The 19,452-nt window shown below is 38.4% G+C and overlaps 1 protein-coding gene across 3 annotated transcripts in view; it reads left to right on the top strand.

Moving 5' to 3' along the window:
• The window catches only part of UVRAG (UV radiation resistance associated), a gene marked incomplete at both ends in the record, with an annotated part of 330,995 nt that overhangs the window by 255,310 nt on the left and 56,233 nt on the right, over window positions 1–19,452 (top strand). For 2 of the 3 annotated variants that reach the window (XM_080712064.1, XM_080712063.1), the window contains one exon: window positions 362–440. In XM_080712064.1, the coding sequence (XP_080568190.1) occupies window positions 362–440 (79 nt within the window). Of the gene's footprint in view, window positions 1–361; window positions 441–9,329; window positions 9,387–19,452 lie in introns of those variants that run through there. The other variant, XM_080712065.1, reaches the window with a different exon arrangement.

Genomic DNA, 19,452 nt, shown 5'->3' with positions numbered 1-19,452 from the left:
GGTCTAAGGTATTAAAAAATTATAGGGTATTAATCTCAGGGTGACAAGCTTATAACATGTACACAGAAAGCGTTGGCCTCAGCTCCTTGCAGTTAGCGGGTCATCCTCTTATACTCTGGTGCCTGGTTGAGTGTCCTAGTCAATTTTTCCTTTGAAAGAAAGTATCAATTTTTTTTTGACTTGACTATTATTGCCAAAAATGTTGGTAGATATCAGTGACTATAACTAAGTAACTTAATCCAATCTTGAGATATTTGTGCTGTATCTAAGAAACTTCAGTCTCTGTTAACAATTTGAAGGCTGTATTACTCAGTTTTGGAAAATTTCTGATTTTTTTTTTTTTTTTTTTTACCTTTCTTAGGTTTCCATTGTATCCAAAGGGAGGGGAGAAGTTGCAATTTGATTATGGTGTCTATCTTCTAAACAAAAACATAGCACAGGTAAGTCACTCTTATTTACTCCTTTTCTACTTCCTTGGACTGTTAATCTTTTTTTTATAATTAAGTACTGTGATTGGCCCCTTGTTTAACCAGTTGCGTTAGTAACACAAGTTCTTTTTTGGGCAGTCTTATTCTGTGCCATTATAGTAAGTGCAAGAGGAGAGGTGGTATGGATTGGAATTCTCCCGTTCACCTTAGAAGCCCATTCCTGTCTTTACTTGCTGTAGACTTGAGCTTGAATGTGTGGGCTTTATGTCTCTTGGCTCTACAGTTTGATTGGTAATGGCAGTCTTCTCTTAGATCACTTCTAGGGACTCGTTTTGCATTCTGTTTATGGAATCAAAGTTAGTGCTTTGGCAAGTCCTCAGTGCTCTCCTCACCTCATTATCCAGGGCTCAAAGGAAAAGACCAAGCATATGTTCCTTCCAGCCCATCTTGGATTTTCGCGGCTTTTTCAACATCACATCAGCCAGTATCCCACTTGAGTAATGTCTTTCCACATGCCACAGTAAGACTGTCAGATGCCTGAGTTTGTATTTTTCTGAAAGAAATGTGCAGCATTTCTTTAGCACACTTGGCTCTACTTAAGGAGGCAGACCTTCCATACATTTTCTAGTTGTAAAGGAAGACCAGCTTCAGCGCTTTTGTTTTTATTAGGACATCCTTCCCGCTGGAATATCACATGGATGAGCATCCACAGCCTGGTTATTATTTAAAGACATTATCAGTTGTATCCTTCAACCTCTCCGTTTTATAGAAGTAATAAGGTTTTTGATGCCTTTGTTTTTATGAGCCTGAGTTGCCTTTTATCCATATGAATCTAACATTTTACTGAACAGTTTCTGTCTGTCTGATCAATCTAGAATTATTCCTCTGTGTGGTGTTATCTTTACCTTTTCCCCCTCGGTCAAACTCAGTTTAATGTTGGGTTCTTTAATCTATTTCTTAAAGATTGTTGCCCTTTTCTGAAATTGAATCAAATTTCTAGTTTGTCGTCGTTAATGAATCACTTGCTTTAAAACCCTGCGCTCAGTATCTTGCAGACCCCAGTGCTTTTCCCCCCAGCTCACACTCCTCACTCCAGGCAAGCGGCCTCTCACGCAGTCTCTGGCCCATGACTCACCTTTCATGTGCCATTCCTCCCACAGCCAGTGCTTTCCCGCCCTCCACTTTTGCCATTTGAGTATTTCAGCCAAGAAACAGGACTTTAATGTCAAGGCTGTGTGGCTCACACCCTGCTGATCACAGTTGTGTCGTGCCACAGAAAAGGCAGTGCTTTGACAGAACCACTCAAGAAGTGCCCAGACTAAGGCTACGCTAAGGAAGACGAAGTAATTAGTCAATTAGTAAGCGAATCAGGCAGCACCTCCAGTGAAGTCAGCCACTGTGAGAAGAGTGGTGGATACGATGAGGCCCAGAGTCTGGGAGTAAAGTTGGACTCATTGAATAGAATTAAGTCCTGATTTCAGTTCAGAGGCTCTGTTCTCCTTGCCCTGTAGTCTATTTCTTGCTCTAGACACATAGGTCCTAAGATGGGAAGGCTGTTGGAAGCTGACAGGAGAAACCTCCCCTGCCAAAATGTCTGGATTTCCTCATAAATCCCAACTTCAAACACACACACATGCGAGCACACGCAAAGACGTATACATACATGCATATACACACACCTTTTTTCTCAAGGGTCCAATAGGATGCAGAGGATGGCATAAAGAGACACTGAGAATAGCGCAGCTCTCTGTGAGAGCAAGACTAAGAGGAGAGTGTATGTGCAGAGGGAAACAGGGAAGCCAGACCTCCATATCACAGGGCTCTGGAGCCTGCCTGGTCCCCGCCGGGGGCACTTCCCATGTGACCCTGGCTTTCTTAACCGAACCAGAGCCACGGGTATGCCGAACTAATTTAACTCATCTATTTAAGAAGTAGATTGCTCCTAGCCTTTTTATATCCTCTCAACTTTGTATTCTTTTTGTACATGTAACGATTATACATGTATATGTGTGCATGCATGTGTATGCCTTAAGACCAGGAGGTTATCCACTCCAAATCAGTAGGAAATAATTATCTTGCTCTCTGGTGTTTTTCACCACTGTGGTAGCAATTTTAAAAGGAAGAGACAATAAACTTCAAAACAAATTTTCTGCTGGCATGGTGGCCATGCCTATAATATCAGAAGCAGCACAGGTTTGAGAACAGCCTTAGCATTGTAGTGAGGCTCTCAGCAACCTAAGGAAATTCTGTTTCAAAATATTAAAAAAAAAAAAAAATAAGAATGCCCCTGGGTTCTATCCCTAGTACCAAATAAAAAGCAGATTTTCTTAATTTTAAGACTTTACTAAAAAGCCCCTTTTAAGTATTTGAAAGGAAATTTTTAGCAATTTTGTGCCCTTTCTTGTGGAAGATTTCATTTTGTCTTCGATCTTACTACCATTGCTTTTTCACATTTTGATTTGCAGCTAATCAAAGGACCATTAATTATTATGGCTTGTAACCGAGTCTTACAGCAGTAAGACATTTCCAGCTTTTGAAGGTTTATTTGTATACACTAGTGCGGGTTGTCAAAGGGGAGTTTGTCTTCTCAGCCAGTCTCATTTGTACCTTCTCGCCAGAGATGTGAACAAATCATACTATTAAAATGGCCCCACCTCAGTAGTTCATAAGCCACGTTAGTGGAGGTGGATGAAAGCCTGGCATGTGTTAGAGTGCCAGGGAAGAAGGAGTGAAGTCACTTAATAGTGCGTCTATAACTTGGTTGAGGACTTGAATAGTCAATAGGACCTTTCATCACAACCAGAAGTAGTAGTAAAATCACTTTTTGGTAGAGGAAATGACAGAATTTAGTAATATTTGTTACTTCAGTATTTGGGATCAGTCCAGCCCACGTTTTGAAAGCACAGGCTTAGAAAGTCAGGCCCGTAAGTAGAAATCCTCAAGTGTTGTTTGAAGAGCAGAAAGCGGTGGTCAGGCCCGCGTGCCCTCTTCATGTCACTGCTGTCTGGAGGTGTGTGTGTGTGCTGAATTAGGTATTAAAAATGAGTCAAGCAAAATGCCTGGCTTTCAGCACCACTTGCTAATACGTGTCAAGGGCCAGCCCCTTCAGTTGCAAATAGCCTTCCTTACTGGTCAGCAAGTAGTGTATAGAAATGGACCTGTCAAAATGCAGGCATGGTGTAATTAGCACTGATTTTAAAAATGAGGTCCTGCCATAATTGTCAGTAAGTTTGCAATCACATTATGTTTAAACACATGTAGAATAGTTTGCTTTTAATTCCCAGAGCATAAGATATGATAAAACAAAATTTATAATACTTTCACCTCACATTTGTGGAGAGTTTTATAGCTTATGATGAACATGCATGTAGCTCTGTATGACCCCTATCATCACCCAGCACAGTAAAAAGGGCAGATAATTTTGAGTACATTGGAAGACAAGTGGGGCCTTTGACCTCTGTCGCTCTAGTGTGGTCTCATGTCATCTAACAGACTTTGCAGCAATTCCCTTGCTTCCATACACTGTGGTGTTCTATATAGCTCCATCCTGAGTCGAAGAAGATGACATTTCCAGATAGTACAGGAACTGAAAATTCCTTGAGAGCAGAGACAATAACCATTTTGTACATTGCAGTATTTCCATTAGCAGGCATCATGCCTGAACCACCCGTAAGTTCTCAAGACACGTTCAGTAGATAAACGACTGGTGATGCGGCACCCTCACAACAGGTAGGAGACCAGGAGAGATACTGAGTGGCTGGAGTGGAGCTTGTGGGCGTGCCTGCACATCCAGCCTCTGGAGGGTGATAACGCCATGTACAACAACATGGGTGAGCCCAGATGACATTGTGCTGAGTGGAATAAGCCAGACACAAAGAAAAAATGCTGCATGGTCTCACTTATATGCAGAACCTTTAATAATAAAATGCAGAATGGTGGTTACCAGGGATATGGAGAATGAGGAAATAGAAGTCGGTCAAAGGTTCAAATCTGAAGTTAGATAGGATGAATATTGAGTATCTGTTAGTAACAACGTTAGACAGGACCTACATGGCAAAAGTAAGACAGTAAAGCCTGCTTCTTCCCTATGGCAGCCAACAATATGCCAAGGGAGACACATAGTAACCAAATAATCACATAATGAGTGTGAAATTAGGAGCTGAGACAGACTGGAAAAAGGGAAGTTTTCAAACTGCTAGCTCCGTTTGATTTACAGTAGGTAAAGGTAGATTCTAATAGTTAGGTTAGAATCCTATAGCATCCTCACCAGCAAGACATCAGGGACAGTGACAGTCGGCCTCAGATGGAATTCTTTCACACAGAAAATCTATTTGTTGTATACAGCAAAAATATGGTTAATAATACTGTATTATATACTGAAATTTTGTAAAGAATGTGTTTTAGATGCCTTTACCATATAAAAAAGCTAACCTTGGAAAGGGGCATCTTAATGTACTACTTTGTGTGTAAATGTACATATGTTTATCAAAACATCATGCTGTACACCTTACATATATACAATAAGAATACATTTTGAAACAGTTAAGCAACTTGTTTAAAACTGATTACTTTTTTTGCTTTTTGAACTTGCCCTTCAAGCTCTGCACACTTACTTAGTTTGCAATATACAAACAGGGAATCAAGACCAAGGCCCCTGATGCCTGCCCCATTGATAAGCCAGGTACAAAAGGACAAATTTTTTATTATTACACTCAAAAATATCTATTATAGGCAAATTTGTGGAGACAAAGTAGATTAGAGGTTACTAGGGAAAGGGGCAAGTGGGGGCCTTTGCTTAATGGTTGCAGAGTTTGGGGTGATTAAAACATTTTGGAAATGAGGGTAACTGCATACCGTTGTGAATGTGATCAATGTGTACAACTCCAAGTGCTAAAATAACAGATTTTGCGTTTTATATTTTGCCTCAGTTTCTTATAATATACCTAAAGCTATCGAATTGTATACTTGTAAATGGATGTGTTATATGGTATATAAATTATATCTCAAAAGAGCTGGTTAAAAAAAAAAAGAAAGATTGCCTGTCTCAATAACCTTATAATCTAATTGAACAAGACATTCAATAAACAAAATAAGTTTGGATTGAGATAAATGCCATGGTAGAAATTAATTGAATATAATAGCAAATAACTGGAGAAAAGTTGGCAGAGAAGCCTTTTGGAGGAAGTGATGTTGAGCTAAGACATACATGATGACAAGGAACCAGCCACAGAAGAACTAGGGAGCAGGAAGTTTCCTGAGGCCTTGGGGGCAGCACGGGCAAAGTTCCCAAGGTAGGAGAGGGTGTGCTGCTCCAGTAACCGAGGCTGGTGCGGCTGACTCAAGGGGCAGAGGTCGCAGGGAGCGAGGCAGAGGAAGCCTTAGGGATCATGGGGAAGAGTTTTAATCTTATTGCAAATACCAATAGGAAGTGAATGACTGATGTAAACAGGAAAGTGGCATGACAGTTTGTTTTTCAAGCCATTCTAGCTATTCCAGTAGATTGCAGGTAAAAGTTACTAGTGAGAAGGTGAGATGAGGATGGGTGGTGGCAGGGACCAAGATGGTAGGGGTAGAGATAAAGAGAAGTGAACAGATTTGAAATACATTAGGGGAGATGGCAAATGGATTGAATGTGGGAGATGAGGGGGAAAGAAATTAAGAATGCTATTTTTTGAAGTGGGAAAGGACCAGGAGATAGAGATAGGGGTGAAAGAGCAAAAATATCTGCTTTAGAATTAAGTTTTTTGACTTTTAGAAACCCAAATAGAGCCGGACATGGCGGCGCACGCTTGTAATCCCCGTGCTTGGGAGGCTGAGACAGGAGGATCGCACGGGTTCAAAGCCAGCCTCAGCTACTGAGTGAGGCTCTCAGCAACTTAGTGAGACCCTGTTTCCAAATAAAATATAAAATAGGTCTGGGAGTATAGCCCGGAGGTAGAAAAGCCCTTGGGTTCCACCTCCAGTACCACAAAAACAACAACAACAAAAAAAAAAAAACAAATAGAAACATAAGTGGACAACTAAATTTATGGGTCTGGAGCTTAGGCTTGTAGTTGAATACTAGAGATAGAAATTTGAGAGTCATCAAGTGAAATATCTTATTTAAATCTGTGAAAGCAAATTTGATTAATCAGGGAGAGAACGCAGGCTGAGAGAGAGACATGCAGATGCACATGCGTTGGAATTTAGCCTCCAGAAATCACATTTAGACATTGCATAAAAAAGACAAACCAGAAGAGACTGAGAAGAATGATCGACCACTGGGTAGGGGGAAAACGAGGAGAGTCATCATTTGGAAAATAAGAGAAGTACATTTCTGGAAGGAAAGAGTAATCAACTGTGTGTACTTATGAATTCGTAACTGGATAGAATTGTAGAATTAAGGAATGTTTTGTGTGTGTTTGAAAAATCTGTTCTTTGGGGATGTAGAGCTGTTTTGTTTTTTGTTTTTTGTTTTTCCGGTGGTACTGGGGATGGAACCCTTCTACCTCCAGGCTACACTCCCAGACCTATTTTATATTTTTTATTTGGAAACAGGGTCTCTTAAGCCAGTGAGGCTGGCTTTGAACCTGCACGATCCTCCTGTCTCCACCTCCCAAGCGCGGTGATTACAAGCGTGTGCCACCACGCCCAGCATTTTCTTTCTTTTTTTTTTTTTAATTTCTAGATCTTTCACTTTATTTTTTTAATTTTTATTGAACATAAATGGTATACATTTGAACTATACTTGGTGCCCTCCCCCTCGCCCTCCCGCCCCTGTTTTCCCTTCCCCCCTCCCACCAGTGATTGTCCAGGGTAACCATGCCATATTCATAATTTTACACATATTCGGATGTAGACCCTCATTAATCAAGTTCAGTCTTCCTCCTCCCCTATCTTTCCATTCAAGCTTTGCTGGTATTTCCCCTCCATTACCTGGAGTACCACTGGTATCCTCTACGTTCCCTAGTTTGGGCATATTAGAGGAAACATGTACCTTCTCCTTCTGTGCTTTTTTATGTGGTATGTATACTGTCTTTTTCAAATGCATTAAGGGTGGATTTAGGATACTTTGTCTAAAAAAGACAGGCCAGCTCATTGGGTATAATACCGCGAATTCATTTTTTATTTGAGAATAAATTGATTATATATACATGAAATTAGTTTGAGATTTGAATAAAGTAAAGCAAGCAGATATAATGAAGCTAAATGTCGTTCCTTCTGGTTCGTATCAAGCCTTTAATAGATTTTCTGAGTAGTTCCACTTGAGCGTGCCAAACTGTACACAATCCAAGAGACAGAGATGCTTTTCCTTCTAGAGCAGCAGTACGATCAGTCCCAAGTTCTCTGGGAGCCCAGAGCACAGGAGTATTTTCATAATGATGCAAGGAATTTTTTCCTGTTTAATTATGTTGACATTCATGATGATACAAAAATGATAGTGGCTAAAATTACTGGCCCCTTAGAATAAGTCAAAGTAGAAATACTAAACGTGGCTAGTGGTGTTCGTCTTCTGTAACAACACACACTCATATTTATTGTAAAAGCCAGTTTAACATACTTAAGAATGTTCATGATAAAGTAAAAATTGTCGGTCATATTACATTTCGACCCTTGGGAGCACTCGTGTTAATGTTCTGTGTGAAGGAGAGAGTGTGCGTAAAGCACCCTGCTGTGAGCTAAAGCATCCTCAGAAAGCACTGCGCGGCTCAGTCACCAGCTCGACTAGCTGCTCTGTGTGGAGCGTCGTCGTCTTGAGAGGATGTCAGACAAACTGTGGTTACTCAGACTCAGGTATTCGGCAGACACGTTCTCAAAAATGAATAAAGTAGCCGGGCGTGGTGGCGCACGCTTGTAATCCCCGCACTTGGGAGGCAGACAGGAGGATCGCGCAGGTTCGAAGCCAGCCGCGCGCGCTGGCTTAGGAGACCCTGTTTCCAAATAAAAATGTAAAAATAGGTCTGGGAGTGTAGCCCGGAGGTAGAAGGGCTTCCAGGAACCCCAGTACCACCAAAAAAAAAAAAATGAATAAAGTGAACCCATCGTTTAAAAGAAATCAGCTAGCTGGGTGTGGTGGCTCACCTATAATGCTTGAGAGGCTGAAGTAGGAGGATTGCAGGTTCAAGACCAGCACAAGGTAACCAACCTAGTGAGGCCTTATTTCAAAATAAAAAATAAAAGAGGACTGAGAGTGTAGTGCAGAGATTGAGAGCCCTTAGATTCAATTCCCAGCATCAAAAAAGGGAAATCAGCTGTTGATAAAATTAGAGATTTGAATGAAAATTGGAATTTCAGAACATTTGAATTTGCCACCATGAGATTGACAACTTTCCAGTTCTTAAAGATATTTTTCATAAGACAAGGAATGATATTAACACATGCAATTTTTAAATATTTTTAAATGATTGTGTCAACGTTTAAAAAATAAGAACTCAGTAAACCAACATTTTCCAAATGACCAGTATATTAGGAAATCATATATGGGTAAAGGTCTCTTAAAGTTGCAAGAAAGACCAATAGTTTTTAATGTAACAGAGGGTGAAAAGTTTTTTATAGGGTTACAGATTCTTTATTGCTGATAATCTATAAAAAGCTAAAGATTATAAAAATAATAAAGATTTATAGACATGTTTGTACATGCCTATCATCTCAATACTCGGGAGGCTGAGACAGGAGGATCACAGGTTCAAGGCCAGACTCAACAAATAAGAGAAGCTCTCAGCAATTTAGGGAGATCCTGATTCAGAATTAAAAAATAAAATGGGGCTTGGGTAATTAAGAGGTAAAATGCCCCTAGGTTCAATTCCTAATACTCAAACAACAAACTCTATTACTTGAAGAGCTTGGTGGTAGTATCAAAGAGGATATCCATAATCATTTGAAGAGGCTATTTGAATATAATCTTATTTCTTTCTTTTCCAATTCTGTATCTGTAAAAGGCTGGATATTCTTACAAAACAACATATGGTAATAAAATGAATGCAGAGGAAAATATGAGACTCCAACTGTTTTCTATTAAACTTAGGCATTGCAAAAGAGACTGCAAAAATACAAAACAATGGCATTCATCTCACTAAATATCTTCTTGGGAATATGCTTATTTCACTAGAAATGTTTATATTAACAAGTAATAGATTTCTATTATTATTTTTAAATGAGTTAATAAATATTTAAGTTTTTTAATTTTAATTTTTAATTTTTTTTTCTGAACCCAGGGTTTTGGTTTTTGTTTTTTTTTTTTTTTTTTAATCCAGGGGTGTTGTACCTCTGAGCTACCTCTTCAGCCCTATTTCATTTTTTATTTTGAAACAGGATCTCACTAAATTGCCAAGGGTGGCCTTGAATCTGCGACTCTCCTGTCTCAGCTTCCCAAATACTGGGATTACAGGCATGTAATACCATCTCCAACTTAATTTTAATTTCTAAGTTGGGGAACATCAATATATATGACTCACATAAAAGTTCCTAGGAGTCCTCGGTGATTCTAGAGGTGTAAAGGAATTTTAAGACAAAACAGTTTGAGAATTGCTCTCCTAGAGAATATAGCTCTCCAGATTTCCTACGAAACCCCTCAATTGCTCATAGTCCAATAACCAAGACACATGTGTCAGTTCCCCGAATGTGGAAACATAAGACTCGCCAATTTGAATTCCAGCAGTGCTCTGCAGTGTTAAGTCAGAGCTGGCAGGCTCTCAGTGGATCGCTCCCTCCCGTGTTTGGCTTTTCTCTTTCTTTCTTTCTTTCTTTCTTTCTTTCTTTCTTTCTTTCTTTCTTTCTTTCTTTCTTTCTTTCTTTTGTGTGTGTGCTTTTGCTGGTGCATTACAGTCTCACACCATCATGTAAATCGTGTTTACAGGGATACACATGTACACTCTCTTGGTGCCTCCCTCCCATTTCCCTCCCTCCCAGTGTGGAGTACCAAGAATATATTCACTTGGCTTTCTCAAGCCAGGCTCTTCCCTCCTCTTCTGGAGACTCTGGACTAATACTTTGAGGGTAACTTTATAAATAATAATGCCGATTTATATTTGTATTGAGTGTAAGGGCTTTAGTATCTTTTTATTTACATAGCTCATTTCATATTCTGTGAAGTATGTTGAGATAAGAAATTTAGCTATTTCTAATTTTTCTGGATTAAAAAAGCTGTTAATTAGCAAAGAATTCAAGACTAACTCTTCTGAGGACAAGTCTAATTATTTCCACTAACATTATTAACATTATTTCTTTTTCTTTTCTTTTAAATTTGGGGCTTCTCTCAATCCTGTGAGGTGGTTAAGGCATTAGACAGTTGTCTACATTTTACAACAAACATCCTGAAACTGTGAGTTAAGTAAAATTAGGATTAAAACCCAGGACTTCTCGAGTTCTTCTTACTGTATTACCTCCCTTTCCCTACAAGGCATTTTAAGGCTACATATAAAGTAGAGGTAGCTAGCCAGGCATAGTGGCTCACGCTTATAATCCCAGTATTTGGGAGGCTGAGACAAGAGGATCACAGGTTCACGGTCAGCCTCAACTGCTTAGTGAGGCCCTCCACAACTTAGTAAGACCCTGTTTCAAAATAAAGAATAAAAAGTAGGGCTGGGAACTGGGCATGGTGGTGCACGCTTGTAATCCCAGTTCTTGGGAGGCTGAGGCAGGATGATTGTGGTTCATGACTTAGTAAGTCCCTCTGCAACTTAGTGAGACCTTGTTTCAAAATAAAGAATAAAAAGTAGAACTAGGGATGTAACTCAGAAGTAGAATGTCCCTCCTGGGTTCCATCCTCAGTACCACACACACACACACACACACACACACACACACACACACACACGCAAGGCTGGGGATGTAGTTCAGGGGATAGAATGCCTCTGGGTTCAATCCCCAGTACCACAAAAAATAAATTAATTAATTAAATAAAACAGAAAGTAGAAGTAGCTTCTCTTTGCAAAATAATCCCAATTCTGCCAAGAACATGGTCTTTCTCTAGAACTTAACTACTCTTAGGGCCCACAGTGCACAGCTATTTAGAAAGGATCAGTGCCAGCTTGCACCCACAGCTTAAGTTCACGCGTATTTCTTCAACATCCTATCCAATGTATATGACACATGGGGAGAAAAATGCATTTTTATTTTTGTAACTCTTAGGGGTATTAAGAATACAAATTCCGAGGATGTTTTATAGTCAAAATGCCTTTTCCTCCCCTGCTGCCTACAGAATTTGCCAGTAATGTATTAGAAGTTCTTTATTAAAAGTCCTATATATAAAATAAAAGAAAAAACTTTACTAAGATATAATTAACATAGCATACAAGTCACCCATTTAACATGTGAAATTCAATGGCTCTTAGTATAGTTACCAAGTCGTGCAACTACCACCACTTTTAGAACATTTTCGTTGCCCCCAAAAGAAGTCCTATGCCCATTAACAGTCTTTCCTTATTCCCCTACCCCTCCATCGCTAGGGAACCAGCAGTCTACTTCCTGTTTCTATAGATTTGCCTATTCTGGATATTTCATACTAATGGAATCATAAAATATGTGGCGTTTTGTGACTGGCTTCTTTTACTTAGGATAGGTTTAAGGTTTAGCTATTGTGTGATGTGTCAGTCATTTCTTTTTATTGCCAAATCATTTTGTCAATTAGAAGATATAGATAGATGTACCATACTTCATGAGTCGATAGACATTTGGGCTGTTTTCATTTTTTAGTTATTATGAATAATGCTGCCATGAACATTTATATACAAGTTGTTGTAGGAATATGTATTTCATTACTCTTGGGTATATTTTAGGAGTGGAATTGCTGAGCCATATAGCTATTTGATATTTGAGGAATTTAAATGTCTACACTATTTTTCATTCCTACTGACAATGAAGAAGGATTCCAATTTCTCTGCATTTTTGTCAACACGTGTTATTTTCTTTTTTTATTGTAGTCATTTTACTGGTTGTAAAGTGCTACTTCATGATTAAGATTTGAATTTTTTTAAATTTATTTTATTGGTGCATTGTATTCATACCTCATAGTGGGATACAAACTTTTGTAGACATACATGCACACATCGCCCAGTCAGCCCCCACCCAATCCCCACCCCATTCCCTCCCCATCCCTCCCTCCCATGCTTGGCTTAGTGGTTGACATCTAGTATTATAGCAATTTATCCAAAATTAAAAATGATAATCTCACATAACAGTTTCATTTGTCTGATACCAAGCTTTTGATGACTTAAAGATAACATTTCAATATTTCTTTTTGCTTTCTTTCTTACCAGAGAATATTTTTTTTCTATTTTTTTAGGTGAAACTATCGTATATTGATATATTTATTTTTCAGAAAAAAATCTATCCTAATATGGAATATGGATTCTAGATACCCAAAACGATCTTGAAAAAGAACAAAGCTAGAAGATATATATTTTCTGATTTCAAACCATATAAAGCTACAATAATTGAAACAGTGTAGTACTGTTCTAAAGGCAGATATATAAACCATTGGAGTTAAATAAAAGCCTAGAGCTAAATTCTTCCCTATATTGTCAAGTTATTTTTGACAAGGTTTCCACGAACATTTGGTGGTAGAAATAATAATCTTTTAACTAAATATTGTTGAAAAATAATAATTACATGAAAAATAATAAAGTTGGACCCTTACCTAATCCCATATACAAGTACTAACTCAAAATAGATAAAAGACCTAAATATAAACCTTAAGACTATAAACTTTTAGGAGAAAATCTGGGTCATAAAACCTCACAACATTGAAATTGGCAGTGATTTCTTGGATATGATTTCAATGGCACAGGCAACAGAAGAGTATACAAACTCCCTAAAAAATAAAAAAATATTGTATATCCAAAGACAATGTAAACAGAGTTAAAAGTTACTGATAGAATGGGATAAAATATTTCCAAATGCTATATCTGAAGGTATATTAATATTCCAACTAGAAATCCTAAAAATTAACAACAATAAAGGCAAACAATATCATTTAGAGATAGGTAAAAGACTAACATAAATAATGAATCTCCACAGATAACCAATCTTAGTTGTCTGTTGGATGGAAACTCTTGTTTCTCTGGTTCTGGTGTGCGTTACCTATTTCTTCTTTGTAGTTAATCTCTTTGAGTATTTTCTCTAGTGCTGGTTTTGAAGACATAAATTCCTTCAGTTTCTGTTTGTCATGGAAGCTTCTTATTTCTCCATCTAATTTGATAGAAAGTTTTGCTGGGTAGGAAATTTTTGGCTGGAAGTTGTTTTCTTTCAGAGTTTGGAATATGTTACTCCAAGCCCTCCTGGCTCTCATGACTTGGTTTGGGAAGTCTGGAGTGATTCTAATTGGTTTGCCTCTGAATGTCAGTTGGCCCTTTGTTTTTGTTGCCTTTAAGATTCTCTGCTTGGCTTCCACAGTGGTCATTTTGACAATTATGTGGCGTGGGGATCCTCTTCTCCGATCCTGTCTAAAGGGAGTTCTATAAGTTTCCTGGATCTGTGTATCATCCTCTTGCTCTATGTTTGGAAAATTTTCTGCTATTATTTCCTTGAAGAGATTGTTGATCCCTTTGTTATCACTTTCTTTTTCCTCCTCTATTCCAATTATTCTTAGGTTAGCTCTCTTAAAATGGGCCCATATTTCTTCAATGTCAGATTCCTGCTGTTGGATATTTTTTCCTAGATTAGAAACTATGAGTTCATTTTTGGAATGATCATCTTCTAAGAGCGAGATTCTGTTCTCCATGTGGTCTAATCGGTTGTTTGTGCTTTGAATTGAGGCCTTTACTTCATTAATTGCATCCTTTATCTCTTTTTGGCTCTCTCTGAGTTCTTTTCGAAGCACCTCTATTATTTCTACAGTTATTTTCCTGATTTGATCTTCTAGAAATTTCTGATTTTCTGTTTTATCGGGTTCTGATGTTGTGGGGTTGTGGGCATTCCTTGCTCCATTGTTATTCCTCTTTCCCATGATTTCGGAAGTTTGTGCCTTCTCTGGGTTCTTCCCTTGGGTCACTATGACTTCACTTAAGGTGCTCTGGATCTCGAGTCAGTAGTATCTCAGACCCCACCACTCCTTTACTGGGTTGTATCACAGAGTCTCCGACCCAGAGAGTTGATCAAGGCTGCTTTAGACTGTGGGGGGTGCCAGGTTGCACGTTCTCCTATGGTGTGATATCTCTGCCACCGCCACTCCCCCACTGGGTCAAGTCCCAGGGAGTACAGTACTGGGATTTCTCCTCTGTGGCCCGCAATTTGACTCACTGTTCTTGAGTTTGCAGATGTAGCTGTACTGGACTCGTTGAATTCTCTGCTGCTGCCGCCGGTGGCAATATGGCGCCGCTGTCACGCCCTCGGCCGTGAGGCTGGCTTATTTCTTCTTGGTTTTGAATTCCACTCTGAGTTCTTGTAGCGTGTGCTGAGCTCAGCCACTGGGAGCTTTAGATGTTCCCTGCACTGAAAAATCCCGCTTGGCTGTTCCACAGCGGCTCACCTCGGCTTGCTGTAGCCGTCCAGTGAATTTGCCGCTGCCGCGGCAGTATGGCACTGCTGCCACGTCCTCGGGAGTGAGGCCGGTGTATCTCCTCTGTGGCTTTGAGCTCTGTTCTCAGACCGCTTTCTCTCTGGAGCCTGGTGATTTTTTTGTTTCTCTGGTGATGGTGTTTTCTGGCTATGAAAGGCGCTGATTTTGTGGTAATGGAGATTGGTTGTTAGCAAGGCTCTTAAGCCCCACTTTTCTCGGTCGCCATCTTCCTGGCTGAATTTTTTAAATGAGTAATGATGTTGAGCATATCTTCTTTGGAGAAATGTCTATTTAGATCCTTTGTCCATTTTTAAATTGGTTACCTGTCTTTATTTTTGAATTGTAAACAGAGCTCTGTATATGCTAGATATAAATCCCATTCCAGATAAATGATTTACAAACATTTTCTGTCATTCTGAAAATTGAATTGTAGAGAGAGCTTTGTATATTTTAGATACAAATCCTTTTTCAGAGCGGGATGTGGTGGCACACACCTGTCATCCCAGGACTTGGGAGGCTGAGACAGGAGGATCACAGATTGGAAGCCAGCAACTTAGCAAAACTCTGTTTCCAAATAAGAAATAAAATCGGGTTGAGGGAAAACTTGGAGGTAAAATGTCTCTGAGTTCAATTCCTAGTACCAAAAAGAAAAAGAAAACAAATCCCTTTTCAGATAAATGGTTTACAAAGATTTTCTCCCATTCTGCAAATTGTCTTTCTACTTTCTTTAGGATGTTTGTTAAAGTACAAAGGTTTTTGCTTTTGATGCTCTCCAGTTTTACCTGTGTTTCCTTTTCTTGCTTGTGCTTTTGGTGTCTACAAAGGCTTAACCAAGGTCATGAAAATTTACTTTGAGGTTTCCTTCTATATAGTTTAAGTTAGGTCAAGGGTCCATTTGAATTGGTTTTTGGTATATGGTATAAATAAACTTTATTCTTTTGTATGTGGATATCCAGTTGTCCCAGAAACATTTGTTCATACCACTTTTACCCATTGGTTTGTCTTGACACTCTTGACATAGTGTGAGAATTTATCTCTGGACTTTGAGGTCTAATAATTTGTATCCACATCCTTATGTTATAAAGTATGAAATAGTCCATATTTTTTCCTAATTTTTTTTCTGGACTGGGGATATAGCTTAATAGTAGAGTGCTTGCCTAGTGTACCTGAGGCCATAGGTTCAATCCCTGGCACCTCCTTCTGGATCTTCCAGGATTTGTTGTTGTTGTTGTTCTTTTCTTACATGATATAGATAATGTTATAATCAGAATTTGTTCTCAAAAAGTATACTCAATAAATCATAGCAGCCACTTGTTGTTCCTATTAAGCTGATGTGGAGAGAGAATGCTTCAATAGGATGTGGTATCTGAGCTGGAAATTCAAGGATGAGAAGCAGCTGGCTAGTGGGAGAGGAGTGGGGCCAAGGTGCCGAGGAGGCTGCCAAGGTGGATCTAGACCCACCTAGCGGGACCAGAGGGCCATAGTGAAGATAGGAAAGATAGTTTGGGCTGACCAATGTTGGCCCAGAAATGTACTATATAACTGGCACTAAATATGGTCCGTGTGAGCCCTCTGGATAGACATGGAGGAATATACCTGTATCCCCAGCTACTCAGGAGTCTGAGACAGGAGGATCGAAAGTTTGAGATGAGTCTGGGCGGTTTAGTGAGGCCCTGTCTCCCTAAGGGGCCAGAGTTGTAGCTCAGTGGTGGAGTACTTGCCTAGCACACACAAGGCCTGAGTCGAATCGCCAGCACCACGAAATAAATAAATGTTGAACGAGTAAGTAGTGAATGAGTTAGCAGAAGATTGTGCTTCTGCCTTAAGGTGATAGTTAACTTACCTCTATCAATGAATCTCCACCTCTTTTCCTCTTTTGTTCCTCTATTTAAATGTGTGTGTGTGTTCACACATGGTGAACATACATATTTAAACGAACATAAGATGCGTGTTTACATGAAGACTTTAATTGAGATGTAAATATATAGTTGTTTAAAGGGATAACATACTTTTTCTAATTTTTATGAAAATTAATAATTTAATGATTTTTAGATTGATAATTTAGGAGATTATTTGAACTATAATTATAAATTTGTAAATGTATGGTTTAAAGGGACAGTATACTATCTTCTTGTAGTTGAAATGGTGTTTATCAATTTTTTATGTTTTTTAATAAATATCAGTTATTAACTTAATGTTATATTGGCTATAATCACTATATTATTCAAATACAGAAAGTAATGAATTGATTAGATAAAACTATTTTTACCTCATTGGAAAATTTTTTCCACTTCCAATTGAAACTGGAAATCCATCGCAACACCAGTCTCAATAACACATAGAGGGAAGAGGAGGATACAGGTCGAAATTTGGAGGAAAACACATCTTATACTGTGTGTGTATGTTTCTGTTACTCTGAACCTCTGAATGATGTATACTTACAATGCACTTATTAGTAAAAGTATAAAATGAGAACTCCAACGCCAAGAACATCTGTACAGGTATAAAATTGAGCAACTGTAATTTACACTGGCATAGCTCATTTGAGGGCACAGGGCCCTTTCACATATACCATCTCCTCTATCTTTTGTAAAAGCCCTAGAAGTGTTAGCATTACTGTGCTCATTTTACCTTTAGAGAAGCCAAACCTCTGAAGGGTAAAAGTTCTCTTCTCACACCACACAGCAGTTAAATGACCAGAGAAACTGAGACCCTAGTCATCTGACTCTTAGCTCAGGGGAACATGTTTCTCAGTTTCCTTTTATCAGAGAGCAGTGAACATATTACATAACAGGTTTCCCTTTTTTTTTTTTTTTTTTTTCTGTAGCTAAGAACTAAGTCTAAATTTAGCAATTTAGCACTGTTCTTGGCTTAGCATCTTTGGTAATGGCTATCTCTTCCTTTATCCTGATCGTTTTAAGAGCTTCAGTTCAGCCTTTTGCTTATTCAGTAGTGAGGTTAGCCTTTTCCACAGCACCACCATGAGTGACATTTTTTGCTGGCAAAAAATATTTAAAGAACACACCTTCACTGAAATGAAATATCCAGTGCTTGGTTCAGAGAGTGCAATATGAATTCTAACTATATTTTTTATGATTAAGCTACATGCAGTGAATTATGAATTTGGTCTGATTTAAGTTTGCATCAAGGGGACCAGCATAGTTTAGATAAAGGCTATTTGAAGAAATGAACTTCAAAAAAGCATTATATGTAAATTCTGGTGCTTATTAGAGCATTTTAAACTATGGACTTAGGTTTACAGTGAGAATAAAATTAACACTCCAGTTAATGTAAATTTATCAAGTAAAAATCCCAAATCCTAGAAAAAGATATACTAAAATAAAGGCAACATATCCAATTGGTTAAAGGCAAGTGCTCTGGATCTAGGCTGCCTGGGTTCAGATTCCAGTTCCATCATGCTAGCTGCATGGTTTTTGGTGTGTTACTTCTCTGTGCCTCTGTATCCTTGTCTGTAAAATGGAGATTATAAGAGTTCCTAGCCCCCGGATTTGATACGAGGCGTTTGCACAGCCATGTCAGTGAAGCTGATAAAGCCCGAGGACAGTGCCTGGAATGGGCACATGCTAAACAAGGATCTGCGAAGTAAGTAAAATGCAAAGGGCAGTGTTTTCTCTGTGAATGAGAAAGCCCATGTTTCACAAATACTAAATGGGCTGAAAATGTGTGGGAACCAAGTGCAAGCAAAAATTCAACCGCAAGTACAGAGGTGAAGAAGGCTGGAGAGAAGGCTGCCTTTGCAGCTGCATCAGTCAGATGCCCGTGTGTAAGGAGGGGAGCATCCAGACACCCCGTGCGTGGTCATTGAGCCTTTAGTTTCAAGTTAAGCTGATATTGTTCTTCCTTTTTAAAAAGTACAAATTATATTTTTTATCATATAAATGATCCAATCTCAGTATAGTTTCCCTCAAATACAGAAAAGCATTAAGAAAAAATAGAAATTGCTTGAGAATCCATTCTTCGGAGATAACTATTATTAATATTTTCATGAATACCTTCCTAAATATCTCTGCAGATATATACATAGGTGAAATAGCTTTATACCAGGTGCTTTATTGTGTATCCTGCTTTTTTGTTTAACTGTATTGCAAATTTTATACAATATAGCTTTGTTGCTTGTATTTCATTCTGTTGTATGGTTGTACAGTGATTTATTTAACATTTTCCTTATTGATAGAAATTTGTATCATTTCTACTATTTACCCATTCTGAAAAACATTGTAATAAATAAGCAGACTTCTACTTAGATATTTGCATCTTTGTTCAGTAATGTCCTCAGAAAAAATACCTAATTTCTGGGGCAAAGAATATATATTACAAATTTTGACATATCTATTTCTTTGCCTTCTTGCCAGTATTTTGTTATTAACTTTTTTATGTGTTAATACCTGTGTTTTTATTTGTAGCTCCCTGAGTGTTAGTGAATACTAAGTGCATGTATTTTATATATTTATTTGCTATTTTAATTTATTTTGTAAATAATCAATACTTTTAACAAATAGGCCTTTTTATTTATTTATTTATTTTGCT

The sequence above is a fragment of the Muscardinus avellanarius genome (genome assembly GCF_963383645.1).
Source record: "Muscardinus avellanarius genome assembly, chromosome: 1".
Taxonomy (NCBI): Eukaryota; Metazoa; Chordata; class Mammalia; order Rodentia; family Gliridae; genus Muscardinus; species Muscardinus avellanarius.
This window is presented reverse-complemented; position numbering and strand designations above follow the sequence as displayed.